This window comes from Chiloscyllium punctatum, chromosome 3 (genome assembly GCF_047496795.1).
Source record: "Chiloscyllium punctatum isolate Juve2018m chromosome 3, sChiPun1.3, whole genome shotgun sequence".
Classification (NCBI taxonomy): Eukaryota; Metazoa; Chordata; class Chondrichthyes; order Orectolobiformes; family Hemiscylliidae; genus Chiloscyllium; species Chiloscyllium punctatum.
The window spans coordinates 148,495,047-148,510,936 of record NC_092741.1 but is presented as its reverse complement, the minus strand read 5'-3'; the positions used below and the strand labels follow the sequence as shown (position 1 = coordinate 148,510,936).

The 15,890-nt window shown below is 39.9% G+C and overlaps 1 protein-coding gene across 1 annotated transcript; it reads right to left on the bottom strand.

Annotated features, from left to right (window-relative positions):
• Nucleotides 1–1,658: 1,658 nt before the first annotated feature.
• msgn1 (mesogenin 1) lies at nt 1,659–2,171 on the bottom strand. The gene has a single exon (XM_072549170.1). It carries the CDS (start codon nt 2,169–2,171, stop codon nt 1,659–1,661), a length of 513 nt encoding a protein of 170 aa, XP_072405271.1.
• Nucleotides 2,172–15,890: the final 13,719 nt, after the last annotated feature.

Genomic DNA, 15,890 nt, shown 5'->3' with positions numbered 1-15,890 from the left:
GGACACAATTTTCCATTTGGGAAATGATATACTGTAATATATATGGAAAATATGAAATTATAAAATAAAAGTGTCTTTCATGAAAAACAAATTGACACATAAGAAATAAAGAATTCTTCATGACCAGTATGAGGTTGATGATTCAACAATTGTGGCCTCACAGAACACCACACATTCAACATAGCCCCAAATGACCAAAGAACACAAATGACATTTCAAATTTTATTTTCCCATCAAGTTGCTGAGGAAGACATGATGACATAGTGGTAATAGCAACCTTCTAGGGATGTGGTTCAAATCCCACCACAGCAGATGGTGAAATTTGGATTTTTTTGAAAGAAAAATAATCTGGAACTAAACCTAGCATAATGGTGACCATGCAAGCATTGTTAATTGTCATTTTTAAAAAAAATCTGGTTCAGTCACGCCCTTTAGGGAAGTAAATCTGCTATTGTCATTTGGTCTAACTTACATGTGACTCTAGACCACAATAATATGGTTCTTAACTGCTCTCTGAAATGACCCTGGCAACACTAAGTACATTTAGGGAGGAGATAATTAAAAATTTGTCTAATAACAGATTAAAGAGTTCAAGGATGTGGGCAGGAAAGTGGAGTTGACCCATTCAGATCAAGGGATTTGAGGTTGAGATGAGATCAGCCATGATGGCCTTAAATAGCAGGGCAGGCTTGAGCGAATGAATTGCCTACTCCTGCTCCTAGCTCTTATGTCCAGCTGCAAAACGTTTTGCTCCTCTTCCCCTTTGTTCCCCCATCACCACATTGACTGCTGGGTGATTTTACACAGGCAATGAACGGTCTACGACTCTTTCATAACTGCTGCATCAAGTTGCTGCTCCAGATGAATTTTGAGAAAAAAGACGGCCAGAAAAAAGGCATAAATGAACAGTTCTTGTGTTATTGTGTGAAGTGAATCTCAATGCTGAGACCATGCTTAGAATAGAAAGAGGGGAAGTGCCCTGGATGATCTGTGGCACAGACTGCAGAGACTTATCAGAAAGTCAGTGCAGAAAATTGCACATGATACTTCATCCATTAATATTAATGTGAATTTAAAACAGCATTAAAAACAACATTATTTTCCACTAATTCAATAATTCCATTCCATGACCTTGTCAGTCACATGGGAGTCTCAAAACTTTCTGTCCATAACTAACAGAAACCTATAAAGTGATTTTAACATGGTTAATGGGAATTCCTAAGAACAGCTGTTCATAGATAGTAAGTAGGGACATCATCTGAAAAGAAAACCAAATCTTGAAATGAATACAGAAGACATGTCATCTGTTTTGAGTTCATTGTTCCAGCCTTTATTTTTCACACAATTCAAAATTAATGCTAAAATAATCATAACTATAGTCAGATAAATTTTAATTCAACAATTTTAAGTTTTTGAAGATACTTTTCCTTCAATATCTTTGGTAATACAATTATAAAATTTTATATATATATATCTTTATATATATACACACACAAAGAAATACATACTGCAGCAACAATTGAGTTACACCAATATTAAATAGTTAAAAACAAGGAGCCAGTGTACACTAATTCCTAAACCACTGAAATTTATAGAAAACATTAATTCTAGTCCAATCACCTTTAAGTGATGTCTCATAAACAAACTAATTCTAAATACTATGCAGAGTCATTATATCTTCCTTGTGCCAATATAGTGGAAAGTTCAGAAATATACCGGATGGCACAGTGCAGAGTTTGGATTTTGGTGAGAGTCTGACCTCGCTGGCTGTAGACAGGTGGTAGAAAACTCCTCAGAGTATGAAGAGCACCAGCGAGCCTCCGCATTCGCAGTTTCTCCCTCTCGCTCGCTTTCATCCTGCGTTTTCCTGACATCTTTTTCGACAGTCCCTGAGACCTCCGGGCTGGTGTACAATTCTCTTCGTTGGTACAGGCTTGTGGAAAGGATTGCAAAAAGTGATTGTTTCCCGGTGGACTGCTTGTCCCCTTCGAGAGAAGAGGAGGATAGAATGATTCAAAAGGCGATGCTGGCGAGAAACCGCGAGGCGATGGAACTCGACGTGTCTCCAATTCATCTACTTCAACTCTCCAGCTGATGTCTGAATCCATTTCCACATTAATCAGTTCAAAATTATCATCCATTTTGAGCAGAGTTTTCAGAAGATTGTCCATCGTGGACTAAGTGGGTCTGAGCTGATAGTGGGAGCCTGTGGAGAGGGCAGATGACTGAGAACATTACCTAAAGACTTTTTTATATATAGTGAGTGGAGAAGTGACAGCTTGCAGATTCACAGCTGAGGAGGCAAGTTCAAAGAAAGAGAGCAAGTGTTCAGTTTTAAAATGCAAAACAACTTCAAGTACTTTGCTTTGCACACTTCATCCATTGTCACCTCTCAGTAAAGTGCCTCAATATCCAGGAATAATTTGTAAGAGAGAATCACAAAGCAGTGGTAAAACACATATGAATAATAACATTTATCAGACAAGGAAAACAGAGAATAACTTTTTGCAAATCTGTAATAAAAGACAATCAACTGAATAATTCAGACATCGTTGTTATGTTTCAACTGCTTTGTAGAAGTAAAACATTTCAACAGGGGATTCTTTTGGAATATTTCTCCAAAAACTTTATTCAGAGCAAACAAAAGAGTGGGAGGTGTGCTTTAATATTGTGTTGTGATGCAAATATTCTTCAGCAGTTTGTTTGCTTGTGACAACTAAGAAAGAACATAAGAATATTAACATGTAAACATGCTTTTCAATTTAGTGTCTTATTGTCTAACTGCAGTCTGAAACCACCACAACTTCCATCTGAAAACACAGAGTATTTGGTTCTGACCTAAAGATTTGGAGTTTTAGTGTAAAAGGCAATCATACAACTTTTTAATAGGGGCTTCTCCATGAGATCTGCCTAGTTTTAAATTTGTATCCCATAACTTTAATGTATTTATTTTTCACACAATTAACTTTAAAAAAAAACTTAAGGACTTGAGAGGTGATTTTATGCCTACCCAGCTAGCCCTAAGTACAATTCCATAGTCAGAATTATCCATGAATACAATAGTAATATATTTACACAGCATCTACCACTCTATTTCTGTTCCCTATGTGTCTGTTTTGTTATTTTCTAAGTGGCTTTAATGTTTATACTTTATTTATCTTGTGCAAACATGTTTTCCTACTCTCTCTATTTCATGTAATACTTACCTTTGTCCTGTCTTTCCTTATCATCTACCTATTAAATATTTTCCTATTCCTTCACAAATCTCCTTTTGCATTATAATTTCCCAAATCCGGACAGTTAAAAATCACCTTCAGTAAATGTGTTGGAATAGCCGACTCCATTTTATCTATGATCTAATTCTCAACTTCCTGTCCATTATTTGCAGATTCTGTCACGTATTTTCAGAAATGTAACTGAAGTGCATACCATATTTCTACTTAAATCCTTATACTCTTCTATTGCAATGTGATTCTGCTACTCCTTCTCCCTTCCCTGAACCACTTTAAAATTTTACCTCAAGGAATAGAAAATTGTCAATGCTGACTGAACTACAACCATATTATTTGCTACTATTTTATGTCAAAACATTGTTTTCTTGATTTTGGTTTATTTTACCTACATCGCTCAACAAAGAGCAATATAATTGCACCTAACTCCAACTCCACCTAAGACAATTCCTTATTCTGGTTACGCCTATCACCTCAGTATTCTCTGCATGCTTTTCTTCTCTGATAATGTCTCCTGGCTTCTAGACCCAGGCTAAATTAGTTTAAACCTTCTCAATTGTACTAGCAAAGCAAGCAAAGTACTTAAACTACTCTGTGGAAGTGCAAACCCTCTGGCTTTTACCAGTCTGAACTACCGCAAAGCTGAGCTCAAGAATCAAAATAGTTCTCCTGCACCATCTCTCCAGCCACTTACCCATCAGTCTTCTATCCCTTTTACGAAACTCGTGCATGTGGGGTTGAGAGATGAATCAGAGGTTATTACTTTTGAGGTTTTAGTGGCTAAAAGTCTATCTTGTTCCATAAATTCTGAATGCAGAGCCACATCCCTCTTTCTATCTGTCCTATTCATACCAATGTAGATCATTACCACTGGCAGTTCACTCTCCCCTCTGTGGTCATTCTGCATCAGGGTAATCCTTGACCGTGGCATGAGGGAGGCAACACACTAGCCTGTATTCAAGTGTAGGATTATAAAAATACTTATCCATTCTCCCATCAAATCATCAATCACTGTTGCTCTTACTGTGTGGAGTTTGCACGTTCTCCCAGTGTCTGCGTGGGTTTCCTCCGGGTGCTCCGGTTTCCTCCCACAGTCCAAAGATGTGCAGGTCAGGTGAATTGGCCATGCTAAAATTGCCCGTAGTGTTAGGTAAGGGGTAGATGTAGGGGTATGGGTAGGTTGCGCTTCGGCGGGGCGGTGTGGACTTGTTGGACCGAAGGGCCTGTTTCCACACTGTAAGTAATCTAATCTAATCTAATCTTCCAGTCTTCCTTATAGCCCTCTCTGTGTAGTCTAGGCACCTATACTGCCATGGGCTGCTTCAATGAACTATCACTTTCACCAGTTTTCACATTAGAATACTTGTTGGAGAGTAGGACACACTCCAGGAACTCCAGCACGATCTACCTGTTCTCTTCTGACTGCTCAACCATTCCCTCTTTGCCTGAATACTCTTAAATTGTGGGGTGACAATGAATGAACTTTATTAGCTTTATTGTCACATGTACTCAAATGATTACTGTGAAAGTTTTATACATTGCCTCATACTGCCCCATCTTAGATACAAAGGTACTGCTTCTTCAGTTACAAGATCTTAGAGAATAAATTGTCCAGTATTGCAGAAATAAAAGTTTAGAACAGTGGTCTTCCGACCCAGACAACAATGACACTTAAACTCCAGTCCCCACTGGGCTGCACCTTGAGGATCATGAGGCTGGGAGATTGTTCTGGTATCGCCTGAAGACTGGGAGACCACGCTGACGCTATGTCAGGCTGAGTGACCACCATGCCGGGCCGAGAGACCACAAGACCGGGCTGAGTGCCACCACGCTTGGTCAAGAGAACACATACCCAGCAGAGAAACCACCATGCCGGTCCAAGAGACCCAACAATGGGCCGAGAGACTACATTATGGGCTGAGAGACCACCACGCCGATCCGAGACACCCAACGCCGGGTCAAAAGACCACACAGTGTGCCAAGAGACCACCACGCCGGGCCAAGAGACCATATAATGGACCGAAAAACTGCCATGCCAGGCTGAGAGACCACATACCAGGCTGAGAAACTGCCACACTGGGCCATGAGACTGCTATGCCAGGCAGTGAGACCCAATGCTTGGCCAAGAGACCCAACGCTGAGCTGAGTGGATGCCATGTCACACCAGGTGGCTGCTATAGGATGCTGCTACGCCAGGTCTGGAGTTGAGGTCGAGGGTCATCAGAGGCCAAGTGTTGTCAGAGGCCAGAAAAAGAAGAAAACAAAAACACAAAGGGGGAAAAACATAGTGAAGAGGGAAGAAGAACGGGCAGAGTGGATGAGCTCTGGCTGAAGCAACCTACTCTGCTACCATCTTGGAGCATATCTTTAAAGCTGCTGTCCGTGTGGATGTCTCAAAGTGACGCTAGCTGCTGCTAAGTTCCAAAACCCATCCAGCCAAAATGATTTTGCAGAACATGAAAAGCAGGGGTATTTTCTTAGTTATTAGTTAACCATGCAACTGCTAATAAACCTTCCCAATACTAGTCAACAATCATGTTAATACAAGAGAGGAAAAGCACTGGTCAGCTGTAAGCACTTCAACAACTCAAAGTGTCTAGCCTGCAGAACTGAAGAATCCAGAACCCTCTCTCAACTTTTTCCTGTTCCAAATACTAAGTTTGTTTATGAAAAGAACCTCTGGAAATTTGACTGTGGTAGACATCATGGTTACTGAGGAAATGCTACAATTCTCCAGCAAAATGCAACATCTTGACTTATAAAACACCAGCTTCAAACAATAAAGACTGAACTGGATTGACTTTTATGAGTATTATTTTTATTTTGACCTTTTTGCGAGTGCGCATGCAGATGTAAGTGTGTATGCAGGCATGTGTGAGTGTGTATGCACGTATATCTGAGTGGAGGTGCACACAAGTATATGTGTGTGAGTGCATGTGCTTGTGTGAGTGTGTATTATGTATTTGCACATGCGTTCATGCGAGAACATATGCTTGCATATATGCGGGAGTATGTGTAAGCTCACACGCGTGTGTGTTTGTGCGTATGTGTGTGCACACGCATGCATGCATGTGGCTTAGAAACGTCAGTTACTTCCAAACCAACAGTGTAAAATAAACTAGACTTTCCTTTTAAGTACAAAAGTCTTTGCAGCTAGGTTGCTTAAAATTCATCTACTCATTCCAAGGATAAGAGGTATACATGTCCATGTACAAATGCAATGATCATGGGAATCTCTACAGTACAGAAAGAGGCCATTTGGCACAGACCATCTGAAGCGCATCCCATCTAGACCCTACATGACCAGCAGCAGGAGGGCTAAATTGAATGGGCAATTCAATTCCCATGGGGCATGCTGGCTAGGAAAGGCACCATGAAAGTAGAATGGAGCAAATAAAGCTGCTGCTTATAATCAGCTAGTGCCTTATCTGAACAGCTGTCAAGCCAATGTTAGTTGGGAGGCCACTGTACCTGACAGGGGCGCAGTAAGGAGGGGGTAGGGTGGGGGTGACAAAACAGAAACATGGGGTCTAGGAGGAGTTTAAAAAACTCAAAAAGGATAAAGAAAAGTGATGGGCTCAGATCTGAAGCTTTCAGTAAAAATGCAGATAGGAATGGACAAAGTGAAAACTCAATAGTCCTGATTACTCACCAATGACCAGATCACTAATGGTTGGTGTAGTTTAACCAGACTCACTCAGCTCTCAACTTCATTATAACATTGTTTCAAACATGGACAAAAAAAGTGTAGAGCTGACATGAGCTACATCCAGAAACAGCTTTAGATCGAGTATGGCATCAAAGTTGAAGTTAATGTGAATCAGGGCCAAACACTGGTTAGAGCTATAGTCAGCACAAAACAAAATGTGGATTCATCATTGGAGATCAATACTCTCAGTGCCAGGACATTGCTAGAGGAGTTCTTAGTGCCCTATTCCAATAATATTCAAATTTTTCAAAAATTATCTTCCCTCCTTCAGTACTTTAGAAGTAAAGATGTTAACTGAAGATTGCACATTTGTCAGTTCCATTCATAACTCTTTAGATACTGAAGCAGTTCATAAGTGTCTGCAGCAAATCCTTTCAGAGTGATTAGTGACAAGTAGCACTCACAGCTCAAAAGTGCTATTGAATGACCATGTGAAACAAGAATCTAAACACTTCCCTTTGACAGTTGATGGAATTACCATCGCTGAACCCCCACCACCATTTTGTGGGCTTACACTGATCAGAAACTTGACTGGATCAGACATGTAAATACTGTAGCTAAAAAAGTAGGTCAGATTTTGGGAATTCTGCAGCGATTAACTCATTTCTAGACCAGGAGAAAGTGTAGACTGCAGATGTTAGAGATCAGAGTTGAAAAGTGTGGTGCTGGAAAAGCACAGCAGGTCAGGCAACATCTGAGGAGCAGGAGAATCCTATTTATCTCTCAGCCCCCTTTGCACACCCCCAACCCCTCTCCACACTCCTGATGAAGGGCCTATGCCTAAATTGTCGATTCTCCTGCTCCTCAGATGCTGCCTGACCTGCTGTGCTTTTCCAGTGCCACACTTTTTGACTTATTTCTAGACCATCCAAAGTTTTTTTACCACCAACATGGCATAGATGAAAGGTCTGATGGAATATTTGGTCAAGTAAGGTCAGCTCCAGAAACACTTAAGGTGAGCAGCCAACTTGATTGACACCCTATCCACCACTTTAAACATTCAATCTCTCCACCAATGATGTATCATGACTGCAACGTATATCATCTATAGGCTGCATGACAACAATTTACCAAGACTTCATCATCTTTGAAATAGTAATTTCCACCACCTGAAAACACCACCATCTCCAAGTTTCCCTCCAAAACACACAACACTCTGACTTGGAAATATACTGCTTGTCTTTCATTCACATGTAATTAAAATCCTGCAATTCCCTTCCGAAGTGCACCCTGAGTCCATTTACATGGATTTAAGTGATTCATGAAGTTGGCACACCACCACCTTTGCAAGGACAATAAGAGATAGGCAATAAATTGCTAGTAACACTCTTATGAATAAGTAAAGAAAATTTCAGTCTTCATGAAAGAGTATCTTCACTTTGACATTTTTGAAAACATATATAGGTTAAGATGAATGAATCTTGTGAAAAACAAACTCTTTGAAGTTTCTTTCCAGCTATGGGTGGGTGAGCTGCTAACTTTTCTTTCAAAATGTGTGGCGAAATCTGTGATTCTGGGAATGACACATATATCAATTCATAAGTAAATGGAAATTAATGGCTAATTCAACGTAAAATTCAGATGACCACATTTCTTTTTAGTTCTACTTTCCATTTTGTATTACTTTTGAATCAACACAACTTGATCATAAGACAAGTAAAGCATACTTAGCGCCAGGTAATATTTTAAATTTTATATTGATATGAAGTAAACTGTCAGGCTTTATCTCACATTTCTGCTGCAAATCATTTTGCATTTTCATTAAAAATAGTATACATCCTCACTGATAAATGGCAATCAATCTTTGACAAAAGTCATGTCCATCTTGAGGATTGGTCCATCTTGAGGATTGATCACAGATAGCTGTGACTGTACCATCATGTTACTGTAGTCCTCACTGCTAGTCTTTGCTTCTGTTGCTATAGATTTTCCAGATACAGTGGTGTGGTAAGGACATACTACAAGCACTTATTACGTTCAATGTTCAATAAACTCTCATGATTATGTCTAAGGGATTCTATAACATTCTGAATTAGTGTAATTTCTATAAAAAGCCTCAACTGACCACACAATGAATATAATTGTGAACATCTGAATGGGATGCGCCAAAAATATCATATTAGAAGAAATTCACTCCATTTTAGGAGCCAGTGGGTGACAAACCAAGGAGGCACTGCCAATTCTGTATGAATGGAATCCAAGTTAGTAACAAAGTTTGTGTCAAGTTATCCTCCTGAACTATTTTTGCTGTATGTCCATTTTTGGACAGGGGAGAAAGATTCCAATAAATGTTTCACTGCATAGTAAATAGCCCCAGCTAAAGTTGGTTGGAGAAAACGTGTAGTCTATTTCACATTTGGTGCAATTATTTTACCCTGATTTACACCTGACTTCTTGAGATCTCTATATTCTCGCAACCTTGAACGGGGAAGGCAGCTCTGTCAAACTTCATCTCCAAAAAGACTTAAGTTCAGCTCCATGGCTATTCCATTTTAAGGGCTTATTGTGCGATGTAATTTTATGCTACATTGTTTATCGTGCCCAATTAAAAATGAATATCCCCATTGCACAAGGCATTGGACAAGAGATAGAAGATCAACTGCACAAACTTTTACCAGTACATTAACATACTGGCTGTGCAGCAGAATTTTAAGAAAGGCTGCTATAGGAAGGATGTTGTGAAACTTGAAAGGGTTCAGAAAGATTTATAAGGATGTTGCCAGGGTTGACCTACAGGGAGAGGCTGAAGAAGCTGGGGTTATTTTCCCTGGAGCATCAGATGCTGAGGTGTGACTTTATAGAGGTTTATAAAATCATGCTGCCTGGACTGGGGGGTATGTTTTATGAAGAAAGCTTGAAGGAGCTAGGGCTTTTCTCATTGGAGAGAAGAAAGATGAGAGGTGATTTGACAGAGATATATAAGATGATGAGAGGCATAGATAGAGTGGATAGCCAGAGACTTTTCCCCAGGGCAGAAAAGACTATTATGAGGGGGCATAATTTTAAGGTGATTAGAGGAAGGTTTAGGGGAGATGTCAGAGGTAGATTCTTTACACAGTGAGTGGTGGTGTGTGGAATGCCCTGTCAGCACTGGTAGTGTGACGACTCTTGGATAGGCACATGGATGATAGTAAAATGTAGGTCAGTTTGATCTTAGAGTAGGATAAAAGGTTGACACAACATTGAGGGCTGAAGGGCCTGTACTGTGTTGTATTGTTCTATGTTCTATAAATTGTGTGAATAGCCAAGGACTTTGCCATGGGGTAGGAGGAGTCCAAAACATCTGGATAGGTACATGAATATACCCAGGATTTAGAGGGATATGGGTCAAATGCTGGCAAATGGGACTAGATCAGTTTAGGATATCTAGTCAGCATGGACAAGTTGGACCAAAGGGTCTGTTTCCATGCTGTACAGCTCTATGACTACAAAATTCTTGGCTTTCACAAAATAAATCGCATACCCGACGAGTACTTTTAAAAATTACCAAACACAATGTGAAAAGCTGTCATTTATCCCTGAACCATAAGCAAAGGACCAAATAACTGAAGCTGTGGCAATACCAGAGCTTGTGAGCCGGAAACGATCAGCAATAAATTTCCTGATCATTTCCTATGCCAATTCGTGGTAAGGGGCCAATACTGTTTTGAAGTTGCTAGATGGAGAAATGTGAAGTGAGAGCAAGGAGGTGAGACTTTGTGAATTTACAGCTGAGAAGAGGAGTTCAAAGAGACTCCTGCAGCTTAACAGCAAATGAACTTCAGAAACAACTTTAACTGACAACACTCCATTAATTCTAGGACATTTGTGAAATGTTTTAAGTATTAATGGTGAAGTGATCGGTCTTCTTTGTCAAATCTCAAACATATGTCCAGAATCCAGTTAAACAGTTAAATCAATTAACACAGCAGAACTAAATTCTGAAACACCAATTTTTTGTTGTTCATAAGAATAAATTTCAGTGAAGGTCTACAAAGAGAAACCGTCTTGCACTTATATTTTCCTGCAATAAGATCATGTGGGTTCAACAATCGTGCTTCATCTCCTCAAATGTAGGTTATTTCAAATCACAAATGTTCAATCTTCCAAATAGTTTTCAATAATAAAGACAATTTTATTAATATATTTCTCAGATACCATAAGTAAATAAATAAACAAAGTACACTTCAACTATTAAATTACTAGATAATTTGAATTTGCCTGCAATGTGCAGGATAGAGGCATGGTTAATACATTCATCAAGAAAACTAGAAGGTACCCATTACTGAAATGGCTATATAGTAAATGCACCATATGGTAACAGGGCAGGAAGCAAATAATTCAGTTCACTTTCATTGTATAGTTTTCATGGGAGCCTTATTGTGATTTTCACCCAATTTCATGATTATAGGTATTTTTGCATAAAAAATGTAAAGTGTCAGGGTAAATTATTGGTAATAATTATCATTGCTTGCTAATTTTATTTTGTGATTTTTGTTTACACAAATTTCAGCAATTCCAGATCCCTTTCTGGACGCCTTCTTGCGATCATTTCAGACAACATCTCTGGGACACCTGCACCCACCAACCCCACCGCCCCGTGGCTGAACACTTCAACTCCCCCTCCCACTCCGTCAAGGACATGCAGGTCCTGCGCCTCCTCCACTACCAAACCATTACCACCAGACGCCTGGAGGAAGAACGCCTCATATTCCGCCTTGGGACCATGCAACCACAAGGGATAAATGTAGATTTCAACAGCTTTCTCATTTCCCCTCTTCCCCCCACATTATCACAGTCCCAAGCCTCCAACACGGCACCGCCCTCTGGACCTGTCCATCACTCCCCCCGCTGATCTATTGCCTTCACTCTCACCTTCATCCATCTATCGCTTTCCCAGCTACCTTCCCCCAAACCACACCCCCTCCCATTTATCTCTTAGCCCTGATCCTCAAGCCTCATTCCAGATGAAGAGCTTATGCCTGAAACATCAATTCACTTGCGCCTCGGATGCTGCCTGACCTGTCATGCTTTGCCAGCAACTCACTCTTGAGTCTGAGCACCAGCATCTGCAATCCTCACTTTCTCCGCTGTGAGGCAGTAGTGCAAACCACTGAGCCACTGTGCTGCCCAGACATTAATTAGCTTAAAAAAAGAAAATAAATGTATCCATTCATTTTAAAAATTTATCACAACCAAATTTGCTGTGATGGGCCAATAATTACCACACAATCCTAATTAGATTTGCTTCTGCCTATTTATTGCTGATGATATTTTACCCAGACCTGATTTTTCCCATTTGCAACACCAGCAAAGTAGATCTATTAATCTGAACATCCATGTTACCTCATTTGAGACACTGGCTCTTGGAAGCTAGATACTCCTGTCTACCCTTCTTCGCCATGCTCTCAAGGTCCTCTGGGGGGTTACCATTGACCAGCCACACAAATATCGTGGCTACAGAAGGCGGATAGGGGCGTGGCATTCTTTGGCTTCTGACTTCTCAAAATCAGTCTACCATCTGAAAGGGACACATCAAGAGTGCAATGGAGTTTTCTCCCTCTGTCTGGATTAATATAATTCTAACAATATTAAAATTGCTTGCTTGATAATTACCTTGTCCACTCCCTGAAACAATCACTACCTGAAACATTCACTCCCTCTACAATTAATGCACAGCAGCTGGACAGAGCATCATTTTAAAGACATACTGCAGCAACTCTGCAGAGGCCCTCTGACAGCACCTTCCAAATATGTTACTTCTGCAGCACTGACATTTGAACATCATCATCTGTAAATGCCCATCCAAGCCCCATACCCCTCTGACCTGGAAACATATTGCAATTTCTTCACTACCACTGCATCAAAATTGTCAAATTCCATTCTAACAACATTGTCTATTCCTGATGAAGGGCTTTTGCCCGAAATGTCGATTTTCCTGCTCCTTGGATGCTGCCTGACCTGCTGTGCTTTTCCAGCACCACTCTAATCTGGACCCGAACATTGTGTATGCACCTACCTCTAACAGGTTAAAGGCTCGCTACCACTTTCTCAAATGCAATTAGAGATGATCAAGAAATGCTGGCTTTGGTAAGCAACACTTTAATCCAGTGAACAATTTTTAAATGATAACTATGTTCACTTTGAACTTTACTGCAAGCAACCATCAGAGCAATTCATAGAAAGCATACTATCACCTACTGTCAGCCAAAAGAAAACATTTACAGCAGACAAATATGAAAATCTGAACAATGTACAGGTCCTGATTGAACTAAATGTTGCTCTTATTAGTGAGAGCAAAAAGGCTGCCTGAAAAGAAATTAGGCAGTGGAATCTGTTTAAGAAGTTAAAATGATTTCTTTAGTTAACATCCCATAACTTTGCCTTCATTTTCTGAATTTTTTTCAGTTACTCAAGGACATGCAGGCTTCCACACACTGTAAATGTAAGTGTTTAATTCACTTTGAAGGTTTACCAGGTAAGCATATGGTTCAACACACTTGAGACTTCAAAGCAGCATAGCTGCAAGCTTCAAACCTCTCATTAATTTAATTTATTCTTCCACAACTGAGACTGGCAGCAGGCAAATGTTTAGCAGCACAGTATAAGTGTGAAAATAATTACTCACAAAACATGGCCATGTTGAATTTCACATTGACATAGTAATCTGCTTAGTGTCAGGCTGTGGTTCAGTTGATAGTACTCTTGCCAAAGTCAAGACCCAGTCCAGAGACTAGAACACAAGCAGCCAGACTGACATTCTGTTGCAGCACTTAGCAAATGGGGATGTGTTGGAAAACGTGGTCTAGATTTTCAGATGGCCAAGTGATTTTTGCTGCGGTGTGTATGGGTGTCTCACATGTGGACTCTGAGGGAATTGCCTGGGGAATTCTGATGGGCATTTGGTCTATGCCTGGAACTGTCCAAAAGTCTCCATTTATATTTGAGAATTTGGAGATTTCTGCTGCAGTCCAATAAATGGTTAATTGAGAAAAGGTTGACCTAGCCTTAAGGTAAAATCATTTTAGTTCTAGAGGGTCATAGGGCTACTCTCTCATTGGAGACAAATGGTGGAGAGCTTAACCTGATGGTCACCATACCACAGTTGAGGTTGAGAAGGCAGGGCCTTCATGATGACCATTCCTGATAGAAATGACATGGGCTAAGTGGATGAAGTGTGAGTGAGGGGATATTTAGGAGTCAGTGACTATTGTATTATAAGATTCAGGATGGTAAAAGAGATTGACATGCAATAATCCAGAGTCAGGAAAATCCATTGGTAGACATGTGACTTTAATGGGTCAAGAACGGAGCTGCACAGGATTGATTGGAATAAGAAGTTGGTGGGTAAAGTACTAACTGAACAATGGGCCACTTTCAAAGAGCAGATGGTTCAGATACAGTCAGAAATATTCTCTCCAATGGGAAAGTGTGCTTATGACAGATGTAAGGCAGAAAATACAACTGAGAATTAATAGAAACACCAAAGATTTTCTTTTGCGGGGGGAGGGACACAGGTGAAAAAACAAATTGGAAGCAAAGAGGGCCTCCGAGAAAAGACTAATAGCTAACATAAAAGGAAATGATAAATTCTTGTATAGGAACATAAACAGTAAGAAAGCCATTCAAGGAGGAATGGAACCAATCAGAGACCAAAAAGGAGATTTATATATGGAGGTAGGGGGCATGGCTAAGATGCGAAATGAATACTTTGCATCTGTCTTTATAAAAAGGAGGATGCTGACAAAGTCATGGTGACACAAGAAGGAACTCTGTCACTAGAAAGGTGCACAATTTATAAGGAAGAAATCTTGGATGGATTATTGGCACATAAAGTCAACAAAGTGCTGCAAATGGAAGAGATGCCTCCAAGAATTTTGAAGGAAGTGAGTATAGGAGTTGCAGGGTCAGTGACCATAATCTTTCAGTTTTCCCTGGATTCACAGAAGTTGCCAAAAACTCTGAAGAATTGTAAACATTATGGCCTTCTTCAAGAAATATTGTAAGGATAATCCCAACTATTACTAATCAGTCAGTTGAACTTTGGTGCTGGGGAAACTTCTGGAAACAATTATTTGGGATAGAATTAGTAGTTACATGGAAAAAAAAAGTGTGTTGATTAGGAAGAGTTAGTCTGAAATGGAAATCATGTTTGAGTAACGTACTGGAGTTTTTTGAAATGGCACGGAAAGGGCTGTGGGGTGACACCATTGATGCAGTATAACACAGATTCCCAAAAGGCATTTTTTTACAATGCCACATAACAGAATTGCAAGGAAAATTGTAGGTCAAGGTATAAAAGGACATCAGGAACATGAATACAAAGTTGGCTGAGTGATGCAAAACAAAATGGTTGTCAATGGGTATATTTTGGACTGGAAGTGGTTTGTAGTAGTGGTCCCTGGGGCCAGTAATGAGATCCTTGATTTTCCTGATATATATTATTGATCTGGAGCATGGTGTGCAGACAATTACAAAATTTGCAGATTATACTAAATTGAGAAGAAATGTAAACTATGAAGAGGACAGTGTGGAACTCTGAAAGAACATTGACAAATTGCTGAAGTGGGCAGATGAAGTGTGAAGTGATGCACTTTGGTCAAAAGAACTTTTAACAAAAATATAGAACTTGGGGTGCAATTCCAAAAAGGGTGCAGGAGCAGAGAAACCTGTGCATAAGAGATCATTGAAGGTGACAGGTCAGGTGGAGAAAGCAGTTCATAAAACACACAGTGCTCTTGACTTTATTAATAGGAGTATGGAGCACAAGAACAAGGAAGTGTTGAACTTGTATAAAAAGTTGTTAAGAATACATTGGGGATTGGAGGACCAATCTTTAAGAATGATTCCAATGAGAAACATTTGTTTCAAGGATAGAGTGAAGAAATTGGGACTGTTCTCTTTGGAGAGAAGGTAGCTGAGAGAAGATTTAAAATAGGTTTTCAAAATCATAAGCAGTCTGGACAGATTTG

What these genes read in the sequence shown, in the direction of transcription:
- msgn1 (XM_072549170.1), bottom strand. Translation starts at nt 2,171, where the DNA reads ATGGACAATCTTCTGAAAACTCTGCTCAAAATGGATGATAATTTTGAA.